At 52.4% G+C, this 20,357-nt stretch overlaps 1 protein-coding gene across 3 annotated transcripts; it reads right to left on the bottom strand.

Moving 5' to 3' along the window:
• Nucleotides 1-471: 471 nt before the first annotated feature.
• NIBAN3 (niban apoptosis regulator 3) lies at nucleotides 472-20,329 on the bottom strand. 3 transcript variants are annotated; one of them, XM_082453368.1, is made up of 15 exons: nucleotides 17,512-20,329; nucleotides 16,080-16,210; nucleotides 13,004-13,129; nucleotides 12,261-12,375; nucleotides 10,188-10,355; nucleotides 9,472-9,587; nucleotides 9,284-9,388; nucleotides 8,899-9,061; nucleotides 8,100-8,290; nucleotides 6,479-6,637; nucleotides 5,315-5,431; nucleotides 5,127-5,234; nucleotides 4,217-4,328; nucleotides 2,376-2,459; nucleotides 895-2,130 (listed from the first exon to the last, which is right to left on the bottom strand). In XM_082453368.1, exons 1-15 carry the CDS (start codon nucleotides 17,564-17,566, stop codon nucleotides 2,045-2,047), a joined length of 1,836 nt encoding a protein of 611 aa, XP_082309494.1. In that variant the 5' UTR covers nucleotides 17,567-20,329; the 3' UTR covers nucleotides 895-2,044. The 3 variants fall into 3 exon arrangements, with proteins under 3 accessions (XP_082309492.1, XP_082309493.1, XP_082309494.1); XM_082453366.1 differs by lacking the exons at nucleotides 895-2,130; nucleotides 17,512-20,329 and adding an exon at nucleotides 472-886 and having other exon boundaries at nucleotides 2,376-2,510; nucleotides 16,080-17,419; XM_082453367.1 differs by lacking the exons at nucleotides 895-2,130; nucleotides 17,512-20,329 and adding an exon at nucleotides 472-886 and having other exon boundaries at nucleotides 16,080-17,419.
• Nucleotides 20,330-20,357: the final 28 nt, after the last annotated feature.

Here is a 20,357-nt window from a genome sequence, read left to right as displayed (position 1 = left end):
GGAAACTTGATACTAAGTTAAGATTTTGGAGCAAGTAAACAAACCCAAAGGCCCACAGCAAGCTGAGAAAAAAACATCTGTAGTGTATATCAGAAAGTGTTACTATCCTTAATATACAAAGAGTTATTAGAGATCATTAAGAAAAATATAAATTCTCCTGAAGAGAAAAGTAGGTAAAAGCTATGAACAGGCAATTCACTAAAAAAGAAAAGAAAGGAAAACACAGAAACACACAAACAGTGGTAAAGAATCCACCTTCCAATGCAGGGGACACGAGCTCGTTCCCTGGTCGGGGAACTAAGGTCCCACATGCCACAGGGCAACTAAGCCCAGGCGCCTCAACTAGAGAGAGAAAACCCAGATGCCACAACTAGAGAGAAGCCCGCGCACCACAACGAAAGATCCCACGTGGCACAACTAAGACCCGACACAGCCAAAAATAAATAAATAAATAAGAAACACACAAACATATTAATGGTCAATAAACATATTTTTAGGTTCAGTGTAGTCATCAAAGAAATTTAAAATAAAACAATGCACTCTGTGTGTGTGTCTATCAAACTGGCAGTTTTTCCTTTTATGAAAAGTCCTAGTGTTTGGAAAAGAGAATATGTACAAATGCTGCTGGTGAGAGTGTTAAAAGGCATAGCCTTTCTGGAGAGGAGTAAGGCAGAGGTGTGGGGATTATACAAGCCTTGAACTGGTACATATGCTTTGACTCAGAAATTCCACTAGTAGACGTTTATCCATTGAGAATGACGATGAATGTGGGCCAAGCTTCAGCTCTGGAATGTCCCTGGAGGAGGCAGTGGGCAGAGTGGCTAGACCTCGGTGCTGGAGCCTGGTTGCCTGGAGCAAGTGCCTCTCTGAGCCTCAGTTTCCACATCTGTAAAATGGAAAGTGTCGTAAGGATGCCAAAACATTTGGGCACCTCAAATGCCTGGCACATAATAAATACTCAGTAATTGGAAGCTTAGCGAGAATAATTTAATAGAAATGTAAAAGCACCCAGAAGATAAGTGGGCCACGGAGAGAAATGGAGGTTCACAGAGAAGCTCCTAAACACATGAGAAGACTCTCCACCTCATCCCCAATAAGACATGCTCATTAAAATGATGCCAAGACAACATTTTTCACCCAGAAGATCTGGGAATCCCAAGTCAGCTGACAGCCTGTGGGGAAATGGGCCACCTCCACACAGATGAGGGGGCACCAGGTGAGACCACTCTGGTGGAGAGCACTCTCAAGACTGCTATTGAAATGACAAACACGCATGCTCTAAACCCTGAGATTTCACCTTGGGGGATTTACCCCCTTGCATGAAAAGTATGTAAACGGTCATTCGCTATGGTGTTAGCTGTTAGTGCAAAAGATTAGAAGCAAAACCCCATCATCAATTAAATTCTGGTTAAATAGATTAAGGAGCCCATCCACAATCCTTCATCCCCAGTTGCAAATCCCCAAATATTATGACACCCAGAAGTCTTTCTAAGATTGTTTAATCTTCATGTATCCCAGTGAGTGTGAATATTCATCAGTTTATCTGCAGCAATTGACTATGAGATGCTGCCCCCAATCAGCTAGGCAGTGTATTAGTTAGCTATTGCCACATAACAAATGACCCCCAGAGTTAGCCACTGAAAACTATACATGTTTATTAGCTCAGAGTTTCTGTGGGTGAAGAATGTGGGAGCCACTTAGCTGGGTGGATTCACAAAGCTCTCATAACAATGATACCCAAGGGGGTTGAGGAGCTGAGAGCCGCTCCAGAATACCTGCATCTGCCCTGAGTCCTGAACATCCAGATTATAAACATCTTGCCCACTGGTCCGCTTCTAGTTGGACCAGTTGCTTTCTGTCCCATTTCAGGGAAGTCCCCATGAAACATTTCCGTCTTAGGGATGGAGTTCAGGATCCCTGCACCACCAGCAGTGTCAACCTCAGCCCTACACACATTTACTGCTGCAACAAGGAGGTCTCTGTAGGGTCCTATAGTAGGAGGCCAGGCTTCCCTGGTCCTGAGCACAGCTCCATGCACCCATTGTTAAGGTGAACCCAAGGCTCCCATCACCACTATCTCCCCCACCAGTGTTGGGAACTGGTAGCCGTTGGGAGAGGCCCTATAGAGGCCTGGCAAGAAGAGATGGGACACAAATTCATATGCATGTCAGAGGATACCTCTGACACTCAGGCACACTCCGTGGCTCCCCATTGCCCTAGTTCACCATGAGCTTGGCCAACCTGGCCAAGTCAGGAGACAAGGTGCATACTGTTCCATCCAGGAACCCACACTCACAACCCTCTTGTATACCCCACACAGGCCCTCCGACCCTGGCAATTCACTGGCATGGGCCAAGAACCTGTGAGGTCCTCACCTGTTTCTGCCTGGTCCCATGGAAGCTCCGAGCAGCCATCCAGAGTGCAGGACATGTTGCTGGCACCAAGGGCATTTTTCAGTTCTAAAATAAGAGATAGGGACTTTCCTGGTGGCGCAGTGGTTGAGAGTCTGCCTGCCAATGCAGGGGACACAGGTTCAAGCCCTGGTCTGGGAGGATCCCACATGCAGTGGAGCAGCTGGGCCCGTGTGCCTCAGCTGCTGAGCCTGCGCTCTAGAGCCCGCGTGCCACAACTACTGAAGCCCGCGCGCCTGGAGCCCATGCTCCGCAGCGGGAAAAGCCACCACAGTGAGGGGCCTGCACACTGCAGCAAGGAGTGGCCCCTGCTCGCCACAACTAGGGAGGGCCTGCACGCAGCAACGAAGACCCAACGCAGCCAAAAATAAACAAATTTAAAAATAAAATAAAATAAAAAGATAAACCCCTGGACCCACCTGGATAAGCCCCAGAATCCCAGGGCTTCCATGTATTTTCCCAGAGAGGCCACAAGAGGGCAAAGGATGGAAGAAATGTCTCAACCAGGAACTCTAAACAAGTGGCTCACATGAGCCTCTCTCCACACCTGTGCCCATGGCAGACATTGCTAGCAGATCCCCACACCTTCACTGAGCCTGGATGCTACCTACCCCACCTTCCGGCACAATGCTTCAAGCAGACATCACAAATCAATAGAGGAGGGAAACACCCCACCCCCACCCTGCCTGCAGTACATGTACAACTTCTAGGAATGGAAACCTGTTTCTGAAAATTTTTTTCCTATTAGAGATTAGCCTTTTTCCATTTAAAATGTCCCCTATTCTAAAGGAACTCGGTTCTTTTCGTTTGGCCACCCACAGAACAAGGACACTTCTCACCCTTACTTCCTGGCTCCCAGAACACTGCTATCTCTGGGTCTCCCACCTCTCTGACTGCTCCTTCTGCATCCCTTCTTCCTCTTTGTGCCCTTCAAATCCAGGCTCTTTGGGACTCCTCTCCTTTCTCTCTACACCATCCCCAGGGCTGTGGTCCCTCCCATGCACCCAGTGACACCCCAGGCCAGCAACAACCTCTGACTTCCGTCTCATCCTCAGGCCTGGTCTCCGTCCCCTTGGTTGCTGCCCCTGCTCAAGTCCATCCTTTGCCCCCCAGGACCAGGCCCTCAGCCTCCTCCCTGGCTTCCAGTCTAGCCACTGTTGCCCTCTTGCTCACACACCCTCCATGGCTCCCTATTGCCTGCCACAAAATGTCTAAACTCCTCTGCCTGTCATTCAAGGCCCTGCACGTCTGCCCTGGCAGCCTGCAGCCTCCTCTCCTTCCTTCTGTGTCAGCTGTGACATTCCCTGAATAACCATTACACATTGCTCATTCCCCTGTTAGTACACGTCTCAGCAGTCATAGGCATTGGGTGAGGAAGGAACAGACAAGGCAGGAGGGAGAAGAGACAGTCAGGAGCCTCTTCCCAGCCCAGGAAATCCTAAGAGGCCTACCCCAAGTCCAAGTACTCTTGAGGCCTCAATGCCAGCCCAGAATAAAACATGGAGAGGTTGTTGAATGAGTAAATGTAAATGTCTATCCCCAGTTTTTAAATTTTGCCTCCCTTCTCTCATCCTAAGAACTCCTGCATATCCGTCACAACCCCACGCCAATGCCCCCTCCTTCAGGGAGCTTCCATCACTGCCCCTCTAGGCTCGCCCACCCCAGACCCCCTCTGTCCCAGTCCTGGCCCTTAGTCAAAGGACTAGTGTTCACAGGCAGTGAGAGGCGATGGGGACCCTGGTAGGGCTCAGTATACACAGCCAGGGGTCACCAGGCTCCCCTGAGCCGTAGGGGGTGGGGCTCACCTCGATTGATCCTCTGCAGCAGGACCCCCCGGATGACATCCTCATAAATACCCTCAATGGTCAGAGCAGGGCTGCCCACAGCAAGGACGTCCCCTTCAAACTCAGGCAGCTCCTGTAACCGAGGCAGGTGAGGGGCTGGGCTGGAGGGGTGGGCTATGTGTGACATGGGTTTGAGCCCCAGCTCTGTCACTGATTAGCTAGGGGAACCTGGGCCTCAGTTTCCTCATCTTTAAAATGGACTCCTTGACTCATTATTCCTTCAGGTTGTTGTGAGAATTGGTGAAACAAAGCACATCACACCTCAATGGGAATAGTACAGGTGTTTCTGCTGGGACCCCTCACAGCTACTTCCTGCCTGACCCCTGATGCAGACCCCTTCATGGTGCCCCTAAGCCTGGGTAGCAAGGCCCATGTGACCTCTCCCCTCGTCTACTTCCTACCCCCTTGTTCGCTAAGCTCCAGCCACACTCGCCTCCTCTCCGTTTCTCCAACACACCAGGCACAGACCTACCTCAGGACCTTTGCACATACTGTACCCTCTGCCTGGAATACCCTTCCCCAGGACATGGCTCATGCCTTTAGTTCACTGCTTCTCAAGCATCATCTTCTCAGAGAGAGGCCCCCTAACCACTCAGCACCCTCACCATACACACACATACACTCCCCCTCTGCCTCCTCCCTTCTCTGAAGCCTGTATCACCTGCTGCTATGTGATGCATGGGACCCCACGCCAGCTCTGCAGACACAGCATTGTCATGGGAGAAGCAGAGGGCATTGTGAGGTCCCAGAAGAGCCATCCGACCCAGCCCCTTGGCTCAGGGAACAAAAGTCTCTAATCATCAAGGTGGTTCTATGAGTCTTACAGAAAGATGCTTGGCTGTTCTATAGGACCCGTCCCCCGTCAGCTCACCGCTTTGCAGCTCAGCTCCAGCTGGCTCAACACAAAGGGCAAGAAGATGCAGAGCAGCCAGCCATGGATGAACCTCCTCCGCGCTGAGCCACTATCCGACTGGAATTTCTGCATGACACACACGGCAGCTGGTTTGACAACCACCTGAGCACCCAGGCCCACTGCCAGGCCCTCCCCGCTGACCTCACCTTCAGCACGCGCCCCCTGACTTTCTCCAGCTGCTGGGCAGCCTGGTCACAGTCCAGAGCCGTGGTCAGACACTGGTCGGCCAGCTGCAGGAAGGTGGCCATGGCGTCAGCCATGAGCTGTGGGAAGAGATGCTGGGATGAGCCCTGGGAATCCATGCTCTTTCTGGGCCCTACGCCTGCGCGGTTGAACCCTTCTCAGCATCCAGCCTGCCCTGACCAACTACTTCCCTCCAACCTCCTTCTTGTCCCAAGAAACAGCACTCTCTTCCTCTCAGGACTTGGGGCTCATCCAATCAGTGCCAGGATGCCCAGCATGGGGAGCAGAGAGCCGTCCATAGTCCAGGCTCCTTGGCTGAGCGCCCTTGTGCAGTATACAAACTGAACAACCGTGCCGGGCAGCACTGGGTCTTCTCAATCCCTGTCTCTTTCACTCACCATGTCCATTAGCAGGTCCCAACCCCTTGGCTTTCAAAACACACCCTGCGCCTCTCCACCAACCCATTCTGGTTCAGACCTCCTCCCTGCCTCCTCCACTTCTGCCCCCGACAGCCCCTGCTCCCCAGGGCAGGCAGGGCTTTCTAAAAAACCTTGAATCTGGCCATGCCCCTCCCCTGCTCACACACCTGCTGTGACTCCCATTGCCCTTGGACAGAGCCCAGCCCCCTGAGCCCCATACTCAAGGCCCTGACCCATCTGCTCCCCCACCTCGCTGGCATATCTCTCACATCTTTGCCCTCCCTTGAAATCTACAAGCCAATGTCTCTAAATTGCTTCACTTTCCCCAAATGTGGACATGCTCTCACACCTCCCAGGGCTTATCCACACTGTTCCCTCCACCCAGGACATGCCCCCATTCCCATTCCTCCCCCAGCTGCCCCAGCCTGGCAGTCCTCTCCTCCTGGAAGCCTTCCCAACCCTGGAGATGGATCAGGTGCCTCCTCAGGGTTCCCGTAGCACCTTGTGTGTCCCCATCACAGCCCTGTCCATCACGTGTGACTACTGCCTGCCTGGTCATGAGCTCATGTCTGCGTGACACTGGGAGTCCAGCGAGGGAGGGCCAGGTCTGTCTGGGTCATCATGATCTCCCTGGCACACACTTGGCACCTACTCATTGGAGGCTGCCATCCTTGCCTCGCTTCCTCCCAGCCTCCCACTCACCCTTACCTGCTGTGCGAGATCCTGGGCCCCAAACACCAGGCTCTGTGTTCCAAAGAAGCCAAATGGTGCTGCCAGCTGCCCCAGGTGCCCCCGGCTCCGCTCCGCCTCTCGGTAGCAGGTCTGCATCAGCTCTGGGTCCCATGGCATCTCCCCAAATGAGTAAACCTGTGTTCCCATAGCAGTCAGGTAAGAAAAATACCACCAGCCAATGGAAGAGCAAGGCTAAGGACCTCATAGACAGTTCATCAAAGAAGAAACACAAATAGAAACACATTCCGCCTCAGTTGTCACCAAAATAATGCATAATAAAAGTAACTGTGAGGTATGGTGTGATGGACATAAAATGGTAAAACTTGAAACAAATGATAACATGTGGTGCTGGCATGGCTGAGGGGAAATGGGCACACTCAGCCCTTGTCCCACCTGATGTTCTCTTTGTGCTGGATCCTGGGGCTGCAGAAGTGCAATAATCCAAAGTGGTATTTGCCCTCAAACTGCTCACAGAAAAGTTGGGGGAGACAGAGTGTAGATGAACAACTGTAGTGGTGTGTTAATACTTCTGTGAGGAGGGAAGCACGCGCAGCTGCAGATGCAGAAAGGACCAGGGAAAGTTCCTGGAGGAGGTGATTATGAAATGTAGATGTGAAGATTAATAAAGGGAAACCTCATTTAAAATAAAGTCATGGGAGTTCCCTGATGGTCTAGTGGTTAGGATTCGGCGCTTTCACTGCTGTGGCCCAGGTTCAATCCCTGGCCAGGGAACTGAGATCCCACAAGTTGCCTGGCCAAATAAATAAATAAATAAATAAAAATGAAATCGTTAAGTCCTGAAAGGGGTGGGGGGGGGCTCTCGTGCACTGCCACTCCTTGCCCTCTGCAGACCCCAAACTGGAAGAAGGTTACTACTTTACCACTCCAGCAGGAGGAAGATTTTCTCCTTATGCAGTAACGGCCCCAAACAATGAGAAACTACCACCACTCAGCCAATGAGAAACTGTCACCACCCTGAACTCTCGCTTTCCTCCAATGGACTTTCCTTCAAAGCTGCCCCTCCCAATTTTCTCCTTCTTCTCTATAAAGTATGTTCCTCCCCTTCGTTTGCCAGACTTGCCTCTGGTTTTGCCATAGCTTGCATGTCCCGAATTGCAATTCTCATGCTGCCCTCCCTTCCCAAAATGTTCTGCTGATAAAATAACTGGCTGTTTCATTTTAAAGGTCAACAGACACTTAACAAGTTGAAGGTTTCTTGGCACATAGTATGCTCTCATTTAATATCGGAAGAAAAGAGCTGACCTGCGTGGAGCAGAATTCTGTCCCAGGGAATGGGGTGGGCTGTGGCCAAACAAGGGAATAGGAGGAGGAACAATTTGTGCGGAAGGTGACTCCAGACTGATGTTACTAAAATGCTAATCTTGTCACCTTACTCCTTCCCCCCCATGTTATAAACCGTGCCCCAGTGACCATAGCATAGTGGACCACCGTAAGTAAAATGCAGCCTAGAAGAAAGTTCAGAGATTTTTTAAAAGAGAAGGTTTTCAAACAAGAAAGATTCAAGGTTCACGCAACTCTTCTATAAAGTTGACACACTGCCCATAGGCCCGATGAAACACGACCCACTGGACCTCACCTCCTTCCGCAGCCGGGTGCTGGAGGGGCTCCCACGCAGGTGGCGGGACAGGCGGTCCATGCCCTGGGTTAGGAGGGTCTGCACCGCCGCGAGTTCGGCTTCCACGGCGCTCAGCAGCGTCTGCGTGACCCGGGGCAGCTGCGCATCCACCTTCCTGCGCAGGCACGACTCGAGGGGACCCTGGACGTTGGCTGCGAGTGGAAGACACTGGCCTGGATCTCCTCCTCGAGGCGCTCCGCAAATTGGGGGGTGGGGGGCACGGAGTGAGGCCAGGGGCTCAACAGGGTGAGGTAGACAGGAGCGCTGACTCTGAGCACCCTCCTCTACCCCATTATACAGAATAGAAAACCGAGGCCAAGTGCGATGGGGATCGGCTCAAAGTTGCACACAGAGGCAGAGTTAGGATTCCAACTCTGTTCTCTTTGTTACTGAGCTGAGTGAGAGCTATCTCCGCCGCCTGACCGGACAACCCACAACCGGAGTCAGGCCTGCTACTGCCAACGCCTCTGCCCCTCTCCCCACCCAGTCTCGGTCTCCGGCCTCCCCAGCTCCATCCCTGGCCTTCCCGCCTCCCAAGCACCCGCCCTCCCTCTTGACCCCGTCTTGAGATCTAGTCTCACCACCAAAGCATCAAGGCCTCGCCCATTTTCCCACTTAGGCTCCACCCTTTTCTTTTCCGGCCCTGCCTCCACCGGGTCCCAGACCTTGGGCCCCTTCCCTTACACCCAAGCTGTTCCCCTTCTTCCTCTCAGGCTCCCGGCCCCGCCCCTCACATCCAGGCCACGCCCCCGGACCTCACCCTGCAGCCTCCCTAACACGCGCTCCCGCAACTTCAGCATCTGATCTACGTCTGGGCGGATCGTCTTCTCCAGGGCGGCGAGCAACTCCTCCTTTTCGGGCTGGAAGGCGCGGAGCCCAGCGGAGGCCCCGTCCAGGACTGCAGCGTGGACGGCGTCCAGTAGCTGCCCAGATCAGCCGAGGGGACCCCACACGGGCCAGGGGCGCAGTAGAGAGACGAGATGGGGCGAGGGTAGGAGGACAGAGAGAAGACAGACGCACAGAGATGGGCGGAGAGGCTGGGCGACAGTCGCGGGGAGGGCGAAGCTGAGCGCCCAGGTCCGGCTCCTATCCCCATCCGCGGCCTCCCGCGTGTCCCTGCCCCACCTCCTCGACCCCATGCGTACCTTGGCCCAGGCCCAGGCCCGGGCGCGGCCGGCCCCCCGCAGGCCGGGCAGGGTCTGGGCTCGCAGCGCAGGCAGCAGCTCCCGCATCAGTACCGCAGTCAGCACCTGCGGGGGAGGTGACCATGGGTGCTTCGGTGGGCCGAGAAGGGGTCCGGGGGATCCCGGGTGCGGCCTTGCGCGGCACTGACCTCGGCGTCCGAGCCTAGGGTCACGTCGTCGTCGCCAAAGTGGCCTTGCTGCTGCCGGTAGAGCCGTATGGCGTCCAGGAAGGCACGGGCGGCTGGGGCTTGACTTCGCTGCAGGACTGAGGGGCGGCTCGTCAGTGCCCGCCCACCCCTCCCCTGCTCTCAGGCTGCCTGGCTCCCCGTCGCCTGAGAAGGAAGCCCTCCGCCTCCTCGCCAGGTCCCAAACAGCTAAGTCTCACCCACTTCCAGACCTTTGCGCAAAGAAGTGCCCTCCGCCGGGAAAACGCTCCCCTAAGATTATCACCAGCCCATGAGGGGCCTGTATACCATTTTGGAAAAGGCATCCCCTGCAGGCAGTCACAGCCCAGATCCCACTGCAGTCTCCAGTTGCCTCTCCAGTTAGGTACGCTTGTTCAGTCAACAACCTGCCCAGATGTGTCAGTCCTAATTCCTCTTCCTCACCTGGCTGGCCCCTCGTCTTTTTTAGACCCCAGTTTGGACATCCCCTCCCTGATCCCCCAGGCTAAGCTCCCATAGGGCTGTGCCCTCATTACAGCCCTGGCCATGCATAACTGCCTGTTTCCCCTCTGTCATCCCCCACGATCCATTTTATAAATAAGGAAACTGAGGCTTGGAGAGGATCCCACAGCCAGCAGGAGCAGAACCTTCCGACTCCAGACTCTGTGCTCCACCACTGCCTGCCCTTTCCCAGGACCCACCTGTGCCTCGAAGCCGGATGCCGCCCTTTAGGGCTAGCCTCCAGGCACGCTGCGCCTCCGCCGTGGCTGCAGAGAAACAGAGGTGCCCGCGGAAGGGGTGCTGCAGGAACAGGGGGAAACTAACAGGCATTTCCAAGAGGGGGTCAGGCTCTTCCTGTGTATGGTGTCCTGAAAGCAGAGGAGGTCGCATCTTCATTCATTCATTCACTCTAAAATCATTCATTCACTAGGAGACAATAACCATGAAATGTGTAGAGAACCCTTACTTCAGCTCAGTCCCAGGAGGAGGTGTGCCCAGGGCAGACATCAGCAATCCATCCCAGCACTGTTTCCCAGCCTCAGCAACATGCTTAACACAGCAGCCCTAGGCAGCCACCAACAATCTCTCCTAGTTGGCATGTGGTCTGAGCCCTGCTTGCTGTGGGGTGCTGGAGTCGGCTAGGCCCAGGTTCAAACCTGGCCAGACCATTTCCTAGCTCTTTGCACAGATTTTCATCTCCCTGAAAAAACCTCAGTTTTCCTACCTGTAAAATGGGCTGAAAAGTGATGCCAATGACCTAGAACTGTTGGGAGGACAAAAATGAGTGAATTTATTTTGATGAATTAAATTGGAGTCTCCCAAATCCTCAGTGTTTTCTTCAGATTTCCAGAGTAATACATACAGACTGCAGTAAAATGCAGTAATGCAGAAACGGCTTCCCTGGTGGTGCAGTGGTTAAGAATCCGCCTGCCAATGCAGGGGACACGGGTTCGAGCTCTGGTCTGGGAAGATCCCACATGCCGCGGAGCAACATAGCCTGTGCGCCACAACGACTGAGCCTGCGCTCTAGAGCCTGCAAGCCACAACTACTAAGCCCACGTGCCACAATTACTGAAGCTCGCGCGCCTAGAGCCCACGCACCGCAACGAAGAGCAGACCCCACTCGCTGCAACTAGAGAAAGCCCGCACAAAGCAACGAAGCCCCAATGCAGCCAAAAATAAATTTAAAAATAATAATACAGAAAAAAGGTGGACATCCCTTGTCATCCAGCCCTTCGATCGCAGCCCCCAGAGATGATAATAGCTGTTAACAGTTTGGGGGACATTATTCCAGATTTTAAAATCTGCACAAAGCTGTATGGAGTGCTTTTTTTTTTAACAATGTGGAGTTTTCTGGTTTATAACTGGCCTTTTGGCCCCTACATATGTCTGGGACACCTTCAGAGGCTGCACAGCTTTCCTTCCTAAGGGTCAGGCTGTAAATTATTTAATCAACCCCAAAGGATGCGTATTTGGGTGGATTCCCATGTTTTCGACATCATCAACATTTCTGCAGACTGTTCTTGTTGCTACATCTTCGCATGACTGAACAGCAGGATAGCTCTGCAGTGAAGCAAAAGGTGTAATTCTAGCTCTGTCCCTTACTAACTGTGTGACAGTCCTTAGCCTCAGTGTCGCCCTCTGTAAAATGGGGTGGTTACTGATGGGGCTGCCTCCTGGGCAGATTCAATGAGATGATGCAGGACCTCATCAGATGCATGCCAGCCCACTTATGCTGCTCCTTACCTATTCAGAGAGAGAAGGAGGAGGAAGAGGAAGGGGAAGGGAGGAGAAGTGGGAGTGGGGGGGAGGAAGAGGAGGAGGAGGAGGGAAGGAAGGAGAACCATCCTGGAAACACTGGACTGACCAATTACACGCTGTAACAAGTCTGTGCAATTTTCCTGCCCACCACTGCCCATCTCCCCACATGCTTGCTGACACCATATTTTATTGTTTTTACGCTTTGCTGCTTTGATTCTGGTCCAGTGACCTAACTCCTTCACCCTGACAAGAATGGGTGTTTCTCTTTCTAGAGCGAGGCTGCTCACCCAGAGGCAATGCCGCCCCCAGGGACACTTGGCAATGTCTGGAGATATACTTGGTTGTCGCTCTTGGGATGCAGAGTGCTACTGGCATCTGGTGGGTGGAGGCGAGGGCTACTGTTCAGCCTCCTGTGAAGCACATGGTGGCCCCCACTGCAAAGAATGATCTGGCCCCAGTGTCAACAGTGCTGAAGTAGAGAAACCTGCTCTTGGGGTCCCCGGGAGCCTTACCTGAGGATTCTGGGCAGAGAGTGTCCAACAGGTGGAGATATTCACTCTGGGAAGTCAGGACTGTGTACCCTGTCAGGACTGTGGAGCCCAGGGGATGGTCCCCATTTTCATATTCCTGCAAAAGGCATCCAAAGAACCGTCTTGGGACAGGTCTAAACTGTGGCTTCCATATCCCAGTGTGGGATCAGGGGAAGGTTTTGGGTTAACTGGGGAAATCCTCCACCTTACCTCCCTGCCTCCACCCTCCCTCCTTCTGTCCACCCCTCCCTCAATCCCTCCCTCCTTCCCTTCCCCATAGTAGAGCACCCAGCACCTGCTGTGTGCTAGGCCAGTCCCAAGTGCTATATGAGGACTAACCCATTGAATCCTTACAGCCCCATGTGGCGTAGACCATCATCATCCCATTTCACAGAGGCGAAAACTGAGTCCCAGGGAGACAAGTGACCTGCCTGAATTCCCCAGCTGGAAAGCAGGGCACAGGCGGCCTGTGCAAAGGCCTTGCATGGTTTCAACCTCAGCTCTGCTGATGACCATGAGTGAGCCCCTACCCCTGGCCTGGGCCTCAGTTTATCCACCTGGCACAGCAGGAGATGGTCGCCCACCCAGGGCCAAGCTTACAGGTTGGCCCTACTTGATGATTGAAGAAAGGAGGGGGGCTATGCTGGGAACTGGACCCCAAACCCATACTGGGGAGGGTGGAATGGAGATGCCAGAGGTAGATGGGCTGCAGGCCACTCACTCACCTCCCTGTGACTGAACCACTCCAGGCGGCCGTCCCCACGCAGGACACAGAAGATTGGCTGCCACTGAGGTGGGTGGCCCTGCAGCTGGGTCAAGGGCCCTCGGTGCTCCCGGACTTGGGGCAGCTTCTGTGGGAGGAGGGGCGGGCGGATGTCAAGAACATGGGCCAGTGTCCCGGTGTCCAGACCACCTGGACAGCTCCTCCTGTGTCCCGGGTGCCACCAAGTACAGTAAGTCCCCTACATACGAATGAGTTCCGTTCCGAGAGCGAGTTTGTAAGTCCAATTTGTTCGTAAGTCCAACAAAGTTTGCCTAGGTATCCAACTAACACTATCGGCTCTATAGTACTGTACTGTAGTAGGTTTACAATACTTTTCACACAAATAATACATAAAAAACAAAAACACAAAAAAATAAATAAACATTTTTAATCTTACAGTACAGTCCCTTGGAAAGTACAGTAGTACAGTACAACAGCTGGCATACAGGGCTGGCATCGAGTGAACAGGCAAGAAGAGTGACTGACTGGAGGAGGGAGAGGAGGTGGGAGATGGTAGAGCTGAAGGATCATCAGCAATAGGAGACGGAGGGCAAACTGCAATTTGACTCACACCTGACGCTGATGGAACGCACATTCACGTCTTTGAAAGTTCGCAACTTGAAGGTTCATATGTAGGGGACTTACTGTACCGGTGCTTGGGCGCTGCTGGTGTGGTGTTATATTCTTTATCAAGCACGCTCACAGCCTGCACTTCCAAATATGAACTGAGGCAGACACTTTTGTTATCTCCAATTTACTTGCAAGCGGACCCTTCCCCAGTTGAGTCTCAGATGAGACCCCAGCCCTGGCCAACATCTTGATTGCAGCCTGTGAGAGACCCTGAAAGAAAGGACCCAGCAAAGCCCCATCTAGATTTCTGACCCACAGTAATTGAGATGACAAACGTGTTGTTTGAAGCATTGATTTGGTGGTGTATTTTTACACAGCAACTGATACAGGTGGGATTGCTAGGTCGTGGAGCAGGTGTAGTTTAACTTTATGAGAAATGGCCAGGCCTCTGCCCACAGACCCCTCCCTCAGGCAGGATGGGACATCACCTTGTTTCGTTTTCTTTGTCCCTCTTCTCACTACCTGGCCACCTGAATTGTGTGCGTTTGTTTCACCAATGGTCCCAGAGTAGCTCCTGCTACACAGTTGGTGCTCGGTAAATATTTGATGACTAAATAAACAGCATTTGTGATGTTTTGATTCTTCAGCGGGTAGTGGGAACTCAGAGGTTTATTAAATGATTCTCCATCTCTCTTCCTAGGTCTGAGATTTTTCATAGTAATAGGGTTAAAATGTTATAATAGAAATGATATACATAATGCAAATAGATAAAACAAGTATTAAAGAAAATGTTTCAACTGAAGCAAGGGGAAATCCCTCCACGCTGCTTGAACCCCAGTGTCAGCTGTGCCCTGGCCCAGGGGGTTGGGACCAGCAGGAGGCAGAAGGTGCAGGTGCGGGTGATGCCCAGGCCCCATGATGCCCCAAGCAGGACAGGGGGGTCCCAGGTGGCAGGGGGCTCTGTGCATGGTGCCACAGAGCCCCCACCCCAGGGCAGGCACAGCTGGGAGAAGGGGTGTCCAAGAGAGGAAATCTCAGAGCTCTGATCGGGACAGGGGACCCAGTATCCCTTGTAAGGAGTATGGGCTCTGGGTTCAAATCTCGCCTCTGCATCTTGCTGGCAGTGTGACCTCAGTCAGGTCGCTTCACCTCTCTGTGCCTTGGTTTCCTCATTGGTCAAAGACCCATCCCCTGGGCTGGTGAGAACTAAGTTGTACAGGGCACATGGAGATCCTGGACACCATCTGCCGGCTCAGGAGACCTTTGGAGCTGGGGCTGGGCAGCTCCAAGCTCTTTTGTTCCATCGATAAGCCCTTCCTGAGCCCCTACTAAGTGCAGGCACCATGTGGGCACAAGGGGTCAGGGGGAAGGGGAAATAAGGCTTGGACCCTGTCCTCACAAAGCAGACAAATGGAGGTGGCAGACGTGTGAGCCCGGGCTGCGTCGAGGAAGCAGACAGACAGGGGTTCCAGAGGAGGTGCCCGACTCAGGTGGGGGTAATAGTAGTCAAGGAAGGCTTCTTGGAAGAAGTAGCAGACGAAGTATGGGATAGAATGGGGAGGGTGGCACATGCAAAGGCTTGGGCATCCAGTGGGCATGCCGTGCCCTTGGGTGATGCACTCAGCCAGGCCACACCTCTTCCAACTTCAGGGCTTTTGCATTGCCTGTGCCCTCTGCCTAGAATGCCCTTCCCACTCTGGGCTTCAGGTCTGGCTCCTTCTCATCCTTTACGTCTCAGCTCAGAAGGACCTTCCTACACCCCAGCTTCCAGCCCCCAACACCGCCCTTCATTTTGTCTTCCTAGCACCTATCAGAAGTTATCCTGCATCATGATATGTTAACTTGACAACAAACTGGTCATTTTCCCCAATTAGACTGTGAGCCCTGGAGGGCAAAGCGGGATCTGTCTCAGTCACTACTGTGTCCCCAGCATCCAGCCAGGGGTGTGGCACGCGGTAGATGCACAGTGAATGTTTGCTCAAAGAATGAATTTTGGGGACGTCCCTGGTGTCCAGTAGTTAAGACTCCACGCTTCCACTGCAGGGGGTGTGGGTTCGATCCCTGATCAGGGAACTAAGATCCCGCACGCCACGCAGCATGGCCCAAAAAAAAAAAAAAAAATGAATGAATTAAAAAAAATTTTTTTAAGCATTTATTATTATTTTTTATATTATATATTTATTTATTTATTTGGTTGCACCGGGTCTTAGTTGTGGCAGGCGGGCTCCTTAGTTGCAGCATGAATGTGAGATCTAGTTCCCTGACCAGGGATCGAACCTGGGCCCCCTGCATTGGGAGCTCGGAGTCTTAACCCCTGCACCACCAGGGAAGTCCCAGAATGAATTTTTAATAGTCATGCCAGGTCGTGGCACCAGCAAGGACAAAGGTGTGAGGAGGGACCCTCGAACGAATGAACGGCCTCCCCAGCCTCCCCCACTCAGCACCCCCTCCCCCTTTGCGGCACCCACTTTGCTGTGCAGCAGCTGGCATCCGGCTGGCTCCTGGGGGCCCAGCTCTCGGGAGATCTGCCACAGGACCGAGGCTGCCAGCTGCCCGCGGTAGCAGGGCAGGAAGTTCCTCAGCAAGGTGTCTACCTGGCCTGCAGGGACAAGAAGATGGTGACGTGGCTGAATCAGGTCCCCCCCAACCTGCCGGAGGTGGGGGCAGAACAGGCAGAAAAGCCACTTACGGATTCCTATCCGCACCCCAAAGTTGCCCCAGAACACATGCTCCAATTCCATTCACCCTTAACCCTCCATTGCCTGTTTTTATCCACATGGGGGTTGGTGGGGGGCGAGGGAGTTAAAGGATTCCGGCTTAATTTATAAACAATGTACAACACACCTTAAATGTATAAAGCATAGAAATGAATGAGTTTGACACATGTACACACCCGTGACACCATCACCGTGACCCAGATAAAGAACAGATCAACTGTACCTGAAAGTTTCCTTGTGCCCCTTACTGGGGGAGATTTTGAAAATCTTTTAAAAACCTCACCCAGCACAAGGGAACTTTCTGGGGTGATAGAAGTATTCTGTATCCTGATCTAGGAGGTGATTACACAAGTGTTAAAGTTCTTTAAGCTGTTCCCCTAATATGTGTGCACTTGACTGTGTGTAAAACACATCTATCTTGCTGCCTGGAATGTGGATCCGATGACTGGAGCTTCAGCAGCCATTCTGAGTCATGAGGTGACCTCAGGCACAGAAGCCACGCATGTTAGAACCATGATATGGAAGGGGTTGGGTTGTCTGACTTTTATCAGGCTGCCTGCCACTGTTCCCCTCTATAGGAGAGAGAAACAAATCTTTATCTTGTTTAAGCCACTACAGAAAAAAAAAATTCCAACACTTTGCAGAGTAGCTTATTGAATCCATTCATGTAATGACAGCTTGGCCTTGTTTCTTAGTCTAGATCATGAGCCCCCCCTCCATATCCCCAGTGCCCAGCACACCGTAAGTGCTCAACTGTGTGTGTGGAGGATGGAGGACACTGGCCCTTACTTGTCTCAAATCAAGAACTGTGACTTAGTCCCTGGGGTCCACACTGAGTGGCCTGTTGGTCCTTGCCCACCTGGGAGGATCATCCCACAAGATCTGGCTAGGCTTGGCGCACTTCCCACCTGGCTCTATGCCCTCCACCCCAAACCCATGCCCTGAGTAGGGTTACCAGATTTACCAAATAAAAGTACATGACACCAATTAAGTTTGAATTTCAGGTAAATAAGGAATACATTTTTAGCATAAGTATGCCCTCATGCAAAATTTGGGACATACTTATACTAAAAAAAGTATTCATTGCCTCTCTAGAATTCACATTAATAGGGCATCCTGTGTACCTGACAACCCAGCCCTAAACCCCACCCGCCAAAATCTGGCTCCTTCCCACTCCACTCACCCCTCAGGTGCTGTTGCTGTCGCTTGTCCAAGGGGCTCGAGGACCGCCCACCCATCCTGCTACTGTGTCCTGGGCTCCCCTGAGAGTGAAGCAAACACACCCCTCCTCCCCACAACCCCCCACGTTCCTCAGCTCAGGGGCACCCTGGGAGCAAGGTGACCTGAGGGGCCTGGATGCTGCGGAGACCAGTGCCTGGGGTCAGAAGCCAGAGCATGGTCCTGGTGAGGTGTGGGATGCCTGCTCCCCGCCCTGCCCCGCCCCCTGCCCCGCCCCACCCTGCACCTGTGTCCTCCCAGTTCCCCTGTGGCCAAGTTCCCTAGAACTGGTGGTTTCTGTAGGGGCTGCCCTGGGTGGGGGGGCAGGGTGGTGGGAGACAAAAGTCCTAGCTGGCCTTGGAGGACGGATGCAGGGCAGATATCTGGCAGGACTTGAGAGCAGTTGTTGGTGTGGGGTGGCAGGGAAGGGGGGCTGGGCAGAGATGGGGCAGCTAAATCCTGTACCTATCCCTTGCCGGGTGACTCTGGATCCCAAGAGGATCCAGCCCAGGCCCAGCACCAGGCTGGGAAGACAGAAGTGGACTGACATGCCGGGTCCCTGGGGTCAGTGCTGGGGTAGGGGGAGCGGGTGGGGAGCCACTGCTGTGCCGTGGACTCGTGGGCTGTTTCCCTTCGGTTCCTGCTTTGCCAGTCCATTCTCTATCGGTGCATAAAGCCCTGGACTGGATAGGATTAGTTGGGTCTTCCCACTAATGGCACCTGCTGTTGCCCAAGCACGGCCAGGCTGCCTTCCTTCCAACCCTCTACTCTGCTTTTCTCAATCTGTTTCCGCTCAGCCCCGTCCCACTTCCTCACTCTCACATCTGAGTGATCAACCCAGACAAGATGTTGAAGGAAACTTCACTTTCTGTGGTTTCAGCTTTAAGGTTTCAATTCCCACGTGCCTTGCCCACCAGCCTCCCCTGGTCCCTGGAGCCAGGCAGGGCTGATGGATGGGCCATGAGCAGACGCACTCTGGGCAAATGCTGCAGTCCTGACGCAAAGAAGCAGCACCTCGGCGCATTCAAGGCTCTGAGCAGGACTGCAGCATGGCCAGGTGCAGAGGTCACAACTGGCCCTGGGTGTGCAATGGGAGCTCGGCCAAGTGAGTGGGCAGGGGATTGAACTGTGTCCCCCAAAAGGATATGTCCACAGGCCACTATCAAAAAAACAGAAAACAAGTGTTAGCGAGGATGAGGAGGAATTGGAACCCTTGGGCACTGTTGATGGGAATGTAAAATGATACAACTGCTGTGGAAAACAGTATGGAGGCTCCTCCAATAATTAAAAATAGAACTACCATATGCGTTATGACCCAGCAATTCCACCTCTGGACGTATATCCAAAAGAACTGAAAGTAGGCTCTCGAAGAGATATTCCTCCACCCGTGTTCACAGCAGCATTATTTACAATAGCTAAAACACAGAAGCAACCCAAGTGTCCACTGAAGGGTGAATGGATAAGTAAAATGTGGTATATCATATCTTAAAGAGGAAGGAAGTTCACACACGCTACAACATGGATGAACCTTGAGGACGTTATGCAGAGTGAAATAAGCCTGTCACAAAAAGGCAAATATTGTATGATCCCAATTACACGAGGCACTTAATAGTAGTGAAAATCATAGAGACAGAAAATAGTATGGTGGTTGCCAGGGCCGGGGAGAGGGGAGAATGGGGAGTTAGTGTTTAATAAGTACACAGTTTCAGATTTGTAAGATGAAAAGAGTTATGGGGATGGATGATGGTAATGGCTGCTTAAAACTGTAAATGTATTTAATACCACTGAACTGTATACTTAAAAATGGTTAAGATGGTAAATTTTATGTTATGTGTATTTTAACACAGTTTACAAAAAAAGGATATGTCCACATCCTAACCCCTGGAAACTCAGAATGTGATCTTATTTGGAACAGATCTCTTTACAGACAAAATGAGTTAAGGATCTTGAGATGAGCTCATCCTGGATTTAGGGTGGTCCTATATCCAATGACAGGTGTCCTTATTAGAAGAGGACAGGAAGGAGGGCTTCCCTGGTGGCGCAGCGGTTAAGAATCCACCTGCCAATGCAGGGGGACACGGGTTCGAGCCCTGGTCCAGGAAGATCCCACATGCCGCAGAGTAACTAAGCCCGCAAGCCACAACTACTGAGCCTGTGCACCACAACTACTGAAGCCTGCACGCCTAGAGCCCATGCTCCGCAAAAAGAGAAGCCACCACAATGAGAAGCCCACGCACCCCAACAAAGAGTAGCCCCCGCTCGCCACAACTAGAGAAAGCCCGCGCGCAGCAACAAAGACCTAATGCAGCCAAAAATAAATGATAATAAATAAAATAAATATTTTTAAAAATCTTATCTATAAAAAAAAAGAAGAGGACAAGAGGGAGTTCCCTGGTGGCCTGGTGGTTAGGATTCTGGGCTTCCACTGCCATGGCCCGGGTTCAATCCCTGCTCTGGGAACTGAGATCCTGCAAGTCAAGTGGCATGGCCAAGAAAACAAACAAAAAAAAAACCAAAAAAACAAGACAAAAAAAAAAAAAGGAGGACAGGACACAGAGAGACACACAAAGAGAAGGCCATGCGACAACAGAGGCAGAGATGAGTGATGTGTCTACAAGCTAAGGAAGGCCAAGAATTGCCAGCAGCTACCAGGAGAGAGTCCTGGGATAGATTCTCCTGCAGAGCCTCCAGAAGGATGTAACCTTCCTGACACCTTGATTTTAGACTCCTGGCCTCATGAACCGTGAGACAATACATTTCAGTTGTTCGAAGCCACCTGGTTGGTGGTACTCTGCTATGGCAGCCCCAGGA

This window comes from Balaenoptera physalus (assembly GCF_965194825.1).
Source record: "Balaenoptera physalus genome assembly, chromosome: 3".
Taxonomy (NCBI): domain Eukaryota; kingdom Metazoa; phylum Chordata; class Mammalia; order Artiodactyla; family Balaenopteridae; genus Balaenoptera; species Balaenoptera physalus.
The sequence above is the reverse complement of the archived record's forward strand: the minus strand, read 5'-3'. Positions and strand labels throughout refer to the sequence as shown.